Raw genomic sequence first — 12,141 nt, forward strand, 5'->3', positions numbered from 1 at the left:
AAAACTAAATTTTGATCAAACGGCTCTTCTCACTCACTTAGAGTGAAAAAATTTCACGACGCCAAACCACTCGCTTTTTTGTCCAGTTACTGTTGAGGCGTGAACAAAATAATCGCTTCAAATTGACGTCAGAACTCGGCAAACAGATAATATTCATGAAAATGTGCAAACAGATCTCAAAAAAAGGACAGCGCCTCAATACAATTCCAATAAAAAAAAACAGGTTCGCCATAATAGCCGGCTGAAAATCAGAGCGGCTATTAAAAATAGCCGACTATCGTCGGGCGAATTGCTATCAAACGACCGGTTGCCTTCGTTCGTCAGTAGCTAGCCACCTTTTGGTGAAGCTCGATTTAGCTTAATTGAAGGTGGCGTGAGGTGAGTGCAGCGGTGGGGGGATTTCAACAGTGGAGGGGGCAACGACGGAGGGGGTCTATCGCTTCACGGGGTCCGTAAAGCCTTTGTGATGTGAAGGGGTTTGGATTGGGGTGAAGTTACGGGGCTGATGGGGGGGGGCTTTGTGGGGGTGTCTTCACATTGATTACCATTATTAAAGCCTGGCGGTTAAGCCTCCAAGATCTCAAAACAAAAGTCGGTCGAATTGCTCCCAAACGACCGGTTGGCTTCGTCAGTAGCTAGCAACGGTTTTGTGAGGCTAGCTTCCACTTAAATGAAGGGGCGTAAGGTGAGCGCAGCGGGGCTGCAACGCGAGGGGGGTGCAAGGGTGGATTGGGGGCTGATGTGGGGGCCGTGGATGGGGGCGTGGGATCATATTCTAAGTACTGCTCTTCACACCATAAGTATATTCTCCAAAACAGTTTCTGTGAATCGCATACTTGGAGGCTAGTGAGCTGAAAGGCTCTAAGAGCACTTAATCCCCGCTGGGCGCTACCTGTTTATCCCGTTTTTGAGGACGAAAAGTCAAATGGGTCAGACTAAAATTCGGTCAAGCAAAAAATCGCATTAAAAAATACCAACAGGACGGATATAATTGCTACAAACTTGAGAGAAATTAATATACAATAGGAAGCAGGCCAGAAAGTTTTGGAAACAAACAAAACTCAGAAAATCTATTAAATTCAATCAATTTCCTCATACTGAACCACTATAATTGAAATCAACCAAATCAAAAACTCATCGAACCGACAAGAAATACTGACTTTCACCAAAAACACCTCTAAAAATATAAAACAGCAATAAAACTTCCTAAAAGCGTCTTAAAGCCCAAAATAAAAAAAACTGCTCCGATTTGCATCTCTAAGTTAGTCGCTGCAAAAAATTGTTTTAAAAAAGCTCCAAAATGTGCAATTACTTGTTAACATATTTGAGAAAACTAGTTGGGCCGAAAATGTAGGAGATAAAACGAAAGGAGTGTTTTGAAAATGCTGCAGGTGTACAAAAAATTCCAATCATTCTGCAAATTTTTTTCTACACCTGCTGTTATCGCTCTCTCAGAATAATGTAAAATCTAATTCCCCTCTCTTTCTCTCCGCGTTTCACATTTCTTCAGTATATTAATCAAAACACTTGTTTTCACGTGCGAGATTTACAACATGTTGCTTTACATCCGTGAATTTAACAAAAAACCGAAGATTAACAGAATCCGTCTTCGACTCGTAAAAACCAACAGAAAACCATAACTGAACTTCGGCCAGGCTTATAACTATCCTATGGAAGGCTATCCTTGAAATTTTATGTACTATATTGGAATATCGAATGACCAATACAAACTGTTTGAAATAATTCCTTCGCACATTAAGGGCGGGTCAGCATTATCCGTTGGCTGGTTTGTGGCGATGATTAAAATCGTGCCACCAGTAAACATGTAAACGTTTAACATTCATGAAAATAACTTGGTAGCCATCTTTCCCGTTACTCAATAATATTACAGCACAACAATATTTTGATCAGCTTTATTTGTCACCAGATTACCGAAGAACGAGCGAAGCATTAGAAGAATTTGAGGAAAATTGATGGAAGACAAGGTTAATTTAATGCATCAAAACCTTTGAAATTTCATAAATTTAAAATTATGTTAGCAAGCAGTTTCAAATTTGGCCGACAAAAAATTTAAGTTATAGACATTTACAATTTAACATCCGTTTCAATATCACAACCAATATACAGACGCACTCAATGCTTTTCAATTCTGCACAATGGATTATCATAAACCATCTGCAAATTAACTTTGTGACCACACAAATCTCGAATATTGTCAAGTTTATACTTGATCATGGTTGGCCTTTCAAGAGACAAGCCCCATGCGATAACCGACACATCTTCAGGTAAACCCATCGGAATCAACATTTCGGGTCTGAATACGCCCGAATTTCCGATCTCAATCCACTTTTTCAGCCCCGGATGGAAACTGAAAACTTCCATGCTTGGCTCGGTGTAAGGATTGTATGCCGGCTTGAAGCGGAGATCTTTAATTCCCAATTTATTGAAGAACTCATACAGCATACCAATCAAGTTTCCCAATGTTAAGTTGTAGTCGGCCACGAGACCTTCGATTTGATGAAACTCGGCCAAATGTGTTGCATCCAGGGTCTCGTTTCGGAATACCCGATCAATAGAGAACAGTTTTACTGGTTTGAACTCTCCGGTTGCTTTTGTAGTTTCAGCAAGCTTATACAACATGCGAGATGAGACAGCTGTTGTGTGAGTTCGTAGAAGATTTTTCAAAGCTTCCTCTTCGCTCCAGTCATATTGGTATCCAATTGAACCCGATCCACCTTCAGAATGCATCTTTTTTACCTGAACAAATCAGACCATTTTATAGTTAAGCTTCAAACCGGCTTTTCATTGTCTCATTAATGTTGCAGATAGATCCACAACTATCAAGGGAAGTCGGAGAAAAACAATTTTTTATGCCCCTGATTAACGTGTTGTTATGTATCACTTTACTATGTAAAAAGGCACGTGCTCCTGGGGTCGTAAAAGCTATATGCCCAGCAAGCTGGGACAGTTTGTTGATTATGAAAAACAGTTCGTTGCTTACGAGAAACAGTTCGTTACAAGTAATTTCTTGAAACAAAAATTGGTTAATTTAATGTTATTCTTGTCTTTTCCTTAACTAGAACGATCTTCCCATTGAATACCATTATTAAAGCCTGGCGGTTAAGCCTCCAAGATCTCAAAACGGTTTAGTGAGGCTAGCTTCCGCTTAATTGAAGGGGTGTACGGTGAGCGCAGCGGGGCTGCACCGCGAGGGGGGTGCAAGGGTGGATTGGGGGACTGATGTGGGGGCCGTGGATGGGGGCGTGGGATCATATTCTAAGTACTGCTCTTCACACCATAAGTATATTCTCCAAAACAGTTTCTGTGAATCGCATACTTGGAGGCTAGTGAGCTGAAAGGCTCTAAGAGCACTTAATCCCCACTGGGCGCTACCTGTTTATCCCGTTTTTGAGGACGAAAAGTCAAATGAGTCAGACGAAAAATCGGTCAAGCGAAAAATCGCATTAAAAAAAGACCGACAGGACTAATATAATTGCTACAAACTTCGTTTGAGATCAATTACAAAAAAAAATGTTTTCATTGAATAATATCAGTTTACTTTTGTTTCAAAACCTTCAGACCTAATAAATACCCATTAAAGACTATTCTTTCGGCTGCATTATTGCTCCGAACTCACTTAGTGGGGGGGGGGGGGCTATAAACTCAGCTGATTTTTTGTTCAGTCAATTTTGCTCGATCAGGATATATCGTCATGAGTAGAATAAAATAATTTGAGGGTTTTTTGGATGTCATTTTAATCAAAGAGTTATCGAGTTTTTTAATGGTTAAAGACATTTCACCTTTTACGCTAATTTCGTACACTTCTAGGCCAATAATATCTTCGCAGTTATTAGAAATTAAATTAATTCTTTTTTTACTCAGGGGCTATCCAGTATAGAAACAATAAAATAGGTTCTTTTGGTTCGAAAGCAACTTCGGTTTTCTTCAAGCAAAAATGTGATGACCTGTGGTGTGAACATTGTCTCATAGAGAAAGATACAAGCATCAGAATTAAAATCAAAACAGACATGATAAATAGAAATCAAAATGAAATGTGTAGTGATTTTGAATCAGAAAAAAAACTAGAAACATTTAGGACAACAGCCTCCCTTCCTCTACAATGGTTCCTATTGATGCTTCTACTACAGGGCTCTGGCGGATGGAGTGTTTTAATAGTTTTACAAGCAAAAATGAAGCGAAGAAGTTAAAAACGGCATGCTAACCCTTTCCATGTAGTCGCCAGGTATTAACTCTTTATTGCATTGAGCTGGATGACTCACAAAGAAGGTATCGTGTGCATCTCTTGCAGGGTGCTGTTGAGGTTGGAACAGAGCATCAAAGTTCCAGAACGAGCTTTCAACAAAGTTATTAGTGGGCATCTCTGAGAATCCCATTTCTAAGAAAATTTGCCTGAATTCACTGCGTACTTTCATTAGTGGGTGCAAATGACCTGAATCGGGGAGTCGCCCTTTGGCAGAGAAATTGTACCCCTTAAAACCTTGCTGCTTCCAAGAACCGTTTGCAATCATCTCACTGGTAAGGTCAGTTGCCAATTTTTCTGTCTCTAGAGAAAAACCCGGTCCCTTGCAGATTTCGTAGAATTTTTCAACACGCTTTTCAATTAGTTTTCTCTTCTTATAGTCATCAAGAGTTTTCGGAGGAAGTTTTTCACCCAATTTGAGATTCTCCAGATCCTTCTGAACATCATCAACAATAGATTCTGTTGCTCTTTTCACAATACCACTGGCTTTATCCAGTGATACCCATTTCTTCGACGATGCCTTGCCAAATGCAATACTGAAACCTTCGAATGATTTTTTCAACTCTTCCAAAGATGATCCTTCAGAAGCAATTTGCTGGAAAAGTCTGGCCTCTAAACTCCCCGCCTGCAACGTTTTTTGACCTTCGTCTGTCAACAACCACTTCTCTTCTGACATTTCCTTCGTCGCGATGACATCACCGAGGGATTGCACACTTTTCATTGCCCCAACAACTTCCTGATGGTCTTTACCGTGTTGCAGTGCAAAAGCTCTCGTATCCGAAACGACATCGTTTGCACTTATGTGCTCTAGCAATAGAGTATCCATTATAAATCTGAAACAAAAGGGGATAAATTTTTGAAGGATAACCGAGTAACACCCGACTATTTGATCTGAATCGACAAGGCGAGGGGACAGTAGCCTGCTTCAACTTTTTGGAAGGTTACTAGCATTTCTTGAGGTAAAAACTGCCTTAATTTTCGGGTCTTTCCCATTATAGCCCCCCAGCTTAGTGGGCATGTAACTTATAGCCCCCCCCCCCCCCCAGATAAAAATTCATAACCACCTCTTTAACACAAAATCGGAAATCGATGTAGGCGAGCCACTGAAATTAATAACCACTTCTTTAACACAAAATCAGAAATCATTGTAGGCGAGCCGCCGGATGATGACATGGGCTTGCCCATTATAATTGATTTTAGTTGACTTCGTATCTTGTTGATTCGTATCTTGCGGAGTTCCTGTTCAGAAATCATGTTTCTCGAAAAAACCTGGACCCGTTCCATGAAATAATGACGGCGATTGGAAAATTCCAGCATTCGATACTGGAACAAAACAAAAACTTGTAACCAACAATTATAAGCATAAATGATGAATTTAATTGTATGCTATAACTTGATTTTTTTTTGGGGGGGGGGGGCTACAATTTTCTGGGGGGGGGGGGGGGGGCTATAATGGGAAAGACCCTAATTTTCTCCATGACCCTGCATTTAGTTGTTTTTATCACCAAAAAAATATTTGCTATATAATGGCATGTTTTGTAACAGCGGAGCGGGGGCGTTCCAACGGGACGACGTAACAACTGGACGACAAATTTATAATTAAACAGTAAATTGCAATACCCCCAAAAATATTTACCTAGTTGACAGGCCCGGGTGGGGGTGGGGGGACAACATTTTCATTGAATGAATTCAACTACCTTCTGCCCTATAACAAAGCCAGGTGATACCTCGAACCTTCTTCTGCCGCTTTATCATCGGGAAGTTATTTGTAGCATCTAGCCGTGGTGTCTTCGAAGTCAATTGAAATAGCTTTTTCCTGCAGTCAAACAACCCTCTAAATTCTCCTGGATCACATTTACAGGAGATGATCTAGCGAGAGTCAATGACTACCAGATCAACATGTCATACAGCAGCAAACTCAGCCCACAAAAAATCTTTTACTATACGTCGGGTAGCGGTTTCACGTTTCAGATACTCCAAAAAGGTGTAGAGCTTTTCAAAAATAACCGATATCAGTATTTGAATACAATATGAGTTTTTTAAAGATAGCGTTAATACAATAATTACCTTGTTACTGCGCCTGTTAAGTTTTATGTCCAAATTGATTTTCAATATCTAAATTTCTTTGATTCAGTTGATTTTGAGTTCGTGCCTCTCAAATTAAACAATTTGAGTTGCTAGCACTTGGGTATATAATGACAGCTGGTTCTGAGCTGTCCCACATCTTAGAGAAATTGATACTTATTTTCTTCAGCTCTTAGTTCCATGAATCTGGTTTCCATTTTTTGTTCCATATTGTAATCCTATCACGCAAGTTTTACATCCTGTCAATCTTTTTCTCTTTAAGGGTTCATTATTCATTTCTGAGAAACTTGTCAAATTATTCCGAAGCTGAAGTGATCAATCATTTGCCAATACCCAAAATCTTAATCTTTCGCTTTAACAGGAAGCTTCACCGCGTTTATTTTACAACAAGAGCCGCAAACTGGTTCCCAATGAAAAGAGCTCCAGGGCATATATCGTCTGCTGACTCAAGACAAACCATGTGCATAGTGAAAAACTGCTTAACCCAAAACAGGAATCAATTTCGGGTTAAGATGGAAGAGCAATTCGTCTGGTTGACCCAGCAATTGCTATGTAATCCCCTTCAATTTCATATTCAGAGGCACATCCGTCTGTATCTTTTCTCGTTATAGGTATCATGGTGGAACGATAAATATTATGGGCAGTTAACCCAAATGCAAAGGCTGTGGCGAGACAAAAAACGTTTCATAATCTTCTACCACATTGTTTTGTCAGCAACTTCGTTTAATAATAAGTTAGAATTTTGGAAAAAGCTTTCGCTAGAGTTAAGCGATCATCTTCTTTTATCTGTTGAGTAGCTAAAGATTGAGGGACTTTGTTAAGTTTTTGTTTTGGAAAGAAAGCCATCGGTATGAATTCAGTAAATTTGGTCATAATTCAGTTGTGTACTGTAAATTTTCTAAGACTGAGTAGCGATGCGATAACTTTTGATTTCAATAGAAAGTGCCAATAGAGAACTTGCAAATTCGTGCTGCAAATTTGTTCTAGGTTTGTTCTGCAAAATCAATTTCGGGTCTCGTACGTAGAAATATCGCAATCAGGCCATCAGTTTTCTAGATTTTGAATTTATGCCTTTTATAGCTTTATTCAGTGTATTTACATGTTTGTTCTGCTTTTGAATTATTTGTTTTTGAGTTTGCTAAACATCTATCAATAGAGATGCTACAATGTTGAATTTATCATTAAATATGTCTCGAAAATCGATCCCTAGTTTTTTATTTTGCAAAATCAGTATCATCCCAATTTTTCGTTGATCCACTAATCCAATAAAAGGTCCAAATAAAGTTCCGATCAAGCACACGAAACCTGTCTCTTCTCTAACAGCAGCAAGAGCTCCAAAATCAATCAAGGGGATTCCACGCCGGTTTCTATTAAGTGTATCATATCTCATCAACGTTTCCGAAAAATCTGTTCTCAAGTTTCGTACATCTGGAAATGCAAGTTAAAATTGTTTCTCAGCAAGGCCAGATAAATAAAAAAATTTAATGAGTTCTCGTTGGTATTCATTTAAGTCAAGTTGCACCCGAATTTATAATTGTTTTAACATTGATGAAACTTTTACCGAGTTGAAGATCAAGAATATCTTGTAACAACGGAAGTGGAATTATGATATCTACATTGATAAACTCTTCTGTGAGTAATATTTTTTTTGATAAAGAAATTTATTGGCATTTTTGATAATTTTATTGTTGAAATACGCAATTTGGGTAACAAGAAGGAAAGAAAAAATTTTAAAGTCCATTAAATTTCATTAATCATGAATTTTTTTCTTGTTAGTTGCATGAGCTTTCTAATTCGAAAACTAAAAGAGCAGGACTTAAATTTTGGCTTCAGTTGGCCAGAAAAAGCTATCTTAACTGCCTACTTAAAATAAATAAATTTGAAGATGAAATTTGTATTGTTGCCAGACTATAAAATAACAGAACTCAGTCATTCCGAAATAGCAGTTTCTCTTATAGGGCTAAAATTGCTCACAGGAAGTTAAAACAAAAGAAGATAAATGTAAGGTTTCAAGGCGCAGTGAGAAAATCGCTGTTAAAAATTTGTACTAAGTAATTGTGTTTTTTTGGTTTTTACTTGTGTGGTACGGTGGTATCCTAATTTGAAAAGTAAACTAAATTCTTAGTTTTCCTGGTGTGAATTAAAGTAAAAATTATTCATAATTGTGTTCACCTAGGTAAAAATATACCTCCAACTATAAAGTCAAGTTTTCAATTGTTTTCACGCTCTCCCATTTTATTACTTAAATTAACTTTCATTCTCTTGAGAATATTTCTGAAAATCAGTTGTTATCAATCTCTTCTGTTTTGATACAAGAATAGTTCACTAAGGATTCGAGACAAAATTCCACGCCAATACAATAGTGTCACACTCATAACACTATTGCTTGATAGAACTGAGAACTGTAATCCTATACTTCACCGAATATAGTGGATTCGCACCTCGAATCCAAATTCTCTGATTCAACATGCATTTGTGGCTCAAATACATACCTCTGTAGTAGAAGATATTACATGGCACAGTTAGCATCTAAAGAACGATTCCTTTTGGGAACAGAACATGTTTTTGGGAACGGCCCACAATGGAATCCCCGTTGAGATAGGAACGTTGGAGAATAATTCTGAAGTTGGCCATACCCGCTAAAGAAGATATTTCGATCGATATCATACGAGAAGCACCACCAGATAAGGTTAATTTTCCCCCAAACCAATCTATGAAGAAGATGTGGACAATAGCACTGCTCAAAACGAAAGGGACCGCAGAATTCGGAACGAACATCTCAAGAATGGTTGGCTCAACAAATGTCAGAAAGATGAAGCGGCGGGAATATTGTGTGGTGACAGACCATGGAAACTTTGCGAAAACAAAGCTGTGTTGCTCAACTGCCTTAGCCTTGGCATGGAAGGCCGTCGGATATTTGGTTCTCAAGAAACAACCATTAAAATTGATCAGATCTCGACAAAGGATCTTTGGGAGAGTTTGGATAACGTCTTCACAAAGCAAAGAAATATAACTTTCGATCGTTATACTTTCCTAACACGAAAACAACTCAAATGAGAACAGGTCAAAAAAATTACGGATGTCTCCGAGAGCTTTTTCTGAATTGTGATCTCTGTAGCCACAAGGAATCTATCAGTCTAGACGTTTTTATTGCAAATATGCAGGATGGCGAAAAACAGAAATAGTTACTAAACGAAATGAGATCGGCTAAAAAATTATTAGAAGTGGCAATAAATATCAAGATGGGCATTTAAAATCAATTCAAAATGTCAGAAAAAGTTGCTGATTGAGTTTTGAATCAGGCAGCGAATATGTCAGTCAATAGTATTGAAAGCTTTTGGAGCAGACCCAGAAAATCGTCAAATACCTCAAGCCTACAGTTTGCCCTAATTGTGGTTACGGGTGGTCAACTAGTCGTCGTCAGAACTGTCCTGCTTGAGAAAAAAACGTCACCACTTGTGGAATTGCTAATCATATCCAAAAGATTGCAGAAAGACAAACGTACAATTGAAAACAAAACCAAGAGTCAACATCTTAGATGATACTATTTATGAAGCCGCAACTATCGGTACTTCTACCTTGACAGAAGAACAAGTAAATCAAATTGAGACGATGTTTCAACGACACAGTATTTACGATGCTAAATACAACTCTGATTATGATGAATTTGATGACAATTATGTAGCTGTAATTTCCGATAGTGACAATATCAAAGAAGTGGATCCAGTAAATATGCACAATAGCATCGGAAATACAGAGACGAAAGCATTAGTGGTTTCAGGGAGCGCTTGCATCATAATTAACAGAAGTTTAGCAAAAGCAGTGGTAGTGAATAGTTTAAACACATATGCATCACATGAAACAGCTTATTTCTCAACACTGGATTTGAAATACGCCAACAGTCAATTAAAGTTAGACCCGGAAAACTCCCGTCATTGTAATTTTAACATTGATAGTGGTAAATTCACAGGTACATATCGCTTTCTGGCCGGATTTTACGGGATATCTGACATGCCAGCAGCAATCCAAAAAGTAATGGATTATAAATTGTTCGGACTAGATAATACTAATTGTTTTCTAGATGACGTTATAGTAGTTAGTTGTGGACCATAAGAAGATCAATTAAGGTAAGTCTATAAAAGTATTAAAAAAATAGACGAAGACTTTTTCAGAAAAAAAACCTACCTAAATGCCACTTCGCTAAAACTGAAATAGATTGGTTGGGCTATAAAATTATTCAATCTGCTATCGCACCACTTGTGACTAAAACATCTGCAATTCTAAAATTAACAGCACCTAAAAATTTAAAACATTTACAATCAGTTTTAGGATCTGTACATTATTTTGGTATTTTCATTCTTACTCTTTCTCAATAATGTCATCCAATTCGACCTTAAATTAAAAAGAACACTGAATTTATTTGGGATAATGAACTTGAAACTCACTTCCAACGTATTAAAGATAACTAGCAAACGCTACAGAGAACACACACTATAATCCACACCTGGAAACCCGTATCGAATGCGATGCATCTAGAGCTTGATTAGGGGCTGCATTAGAACAAAGATCACCAACCGGTTGGCATACAGTAGCATTCGCGTCTCGTTTCCTTAGCTAAAGGATGGTGAAAAACAGAGAGAGTTACTAAACGAATTGATATCGGCTAAAAAATTATTAGAAGTGGCAATAAATATCGAGAGGGGCATTTGAAATCAATTCAAAATGTCAGAAAAAGTTGCTCATTCAGTTTTGAATCAGGCAGCGAATATGTCAGTCAATAATATTCAAAACTTTTGGAACAGACCCAGACAATCGTCAAATACCTCAAGCCTACAGTTTGCCCTAATTGTGGTTACGGGTGGTCAACTAGTCATCGTCAGAACTGTCCTGCTCAAGGAAAAAAACTGCACAGCTTGTAGAATTGCGAATCTTATCCGAAAGATTGCAGAAATTTAAAAGTACAAATGAAAACAAAACCAAGAGTCAACATCGTAGATGATACTATTTCTGAAGCCGCAACTATCGGTACTTCTGCCTTGACAGAAGAACAAGTAAATCAAATTGAGACGATGTTTCAATGACATAGTTTTTACGATGCTAACTACAACTCTGATTATGATGAATTTGATGACAATTATGTAGCTGTAATTTCTGATAGTGACAATATCAAAGAAGTGGAACCAGTAAATATGCACATTAGCATCGGAAATACAGAGACGAAAGCATTAGTGGTTTCAGGGAGCGCTTGCATCATAATTAACAGAAGTTTAGCAAAAGCAGTGGTAGTGAATAGTTTAAACACAAATGCATCACATGAAACAGCTTATTTCTCAACACTGGATTTGAAATACGCCAACAGTCAATTAAAGTTAGACCCGGAAAACTCCCGTCATTGTAATTTTAACATTGATTGTGGTAAATTCACAGGTATATATTGCTTTCTTGCCGGATTTTACGGGATAACTGACATGCCAACAGCAATCCAAAAAGTAATGGATTTCAAATTATTCGGAGTAAATAATACTAATTGTTTTCTAGATGACGTTATAGTAGTTAGTCGTGGATCAAAAGAAGATCAATTAAGGTAAGTCTATAAAAGTCTTAAAAAATAGACGAAGACTTTTTCAGAAAAAAAACCTACCCGAATGCCACTTCGCTAAAACTGAAATAGATTGGTTGGGCTGTAAAATTATTCAATCTGCTATCGCACCACTTGTGACTAAAACATCTGCAATTCTAAAACTAACAGCACCTAAAAATTTAAAACAATTACAATCAGTTTTAGGATCTGTACA

General features: G+C 37.8%; 1 protein-coding gene across 1 annotated transcript; it reads right to left on the bottom strand.

Moving 5' to 3' along the window:
• Positions 1–2,007: 2,007 nt before the first annotated feature.
• On the bottom strand, positions 2,008–5,090 carry LOC142336225 (phenylalanine--tRNA ligase alpha subunit-like). The gene is made up of 2 exons (XM_075384903.1): positions 4,224–5,090; positions 2,008–2,757 (listed from the first exon to the last, which is right to left on the bottom strand). The coding sequence occupies exons 1-2, from the start codon at positions 5,085–5,087 to the stop codon at positions 2,134–2,136; spliced, it is 1,488 nt and encodes a 495-aa protein (XP_075241018.1). The 5' UTR covers positions 5,088–5,090; the 3' UTR covers positions 2,008–2,133.
• Positions 5,091–12,141: the final 7,051 nt, after the last annotated feature.

The sequence above is a fragment of the Convolutriloba macropyga genome, chromosome 1, assembly GCF_964194025.1.
Source record: "Convolutriloba macropyga chromosome 1, txConMacr16.3, whole genome shotgun sequence".
NCBI lineage: Eukaryota > Metazoa > Xenacoelomorpha > Acoela > Convolutidae > Convolutriloba > Convolutriloba macropyga.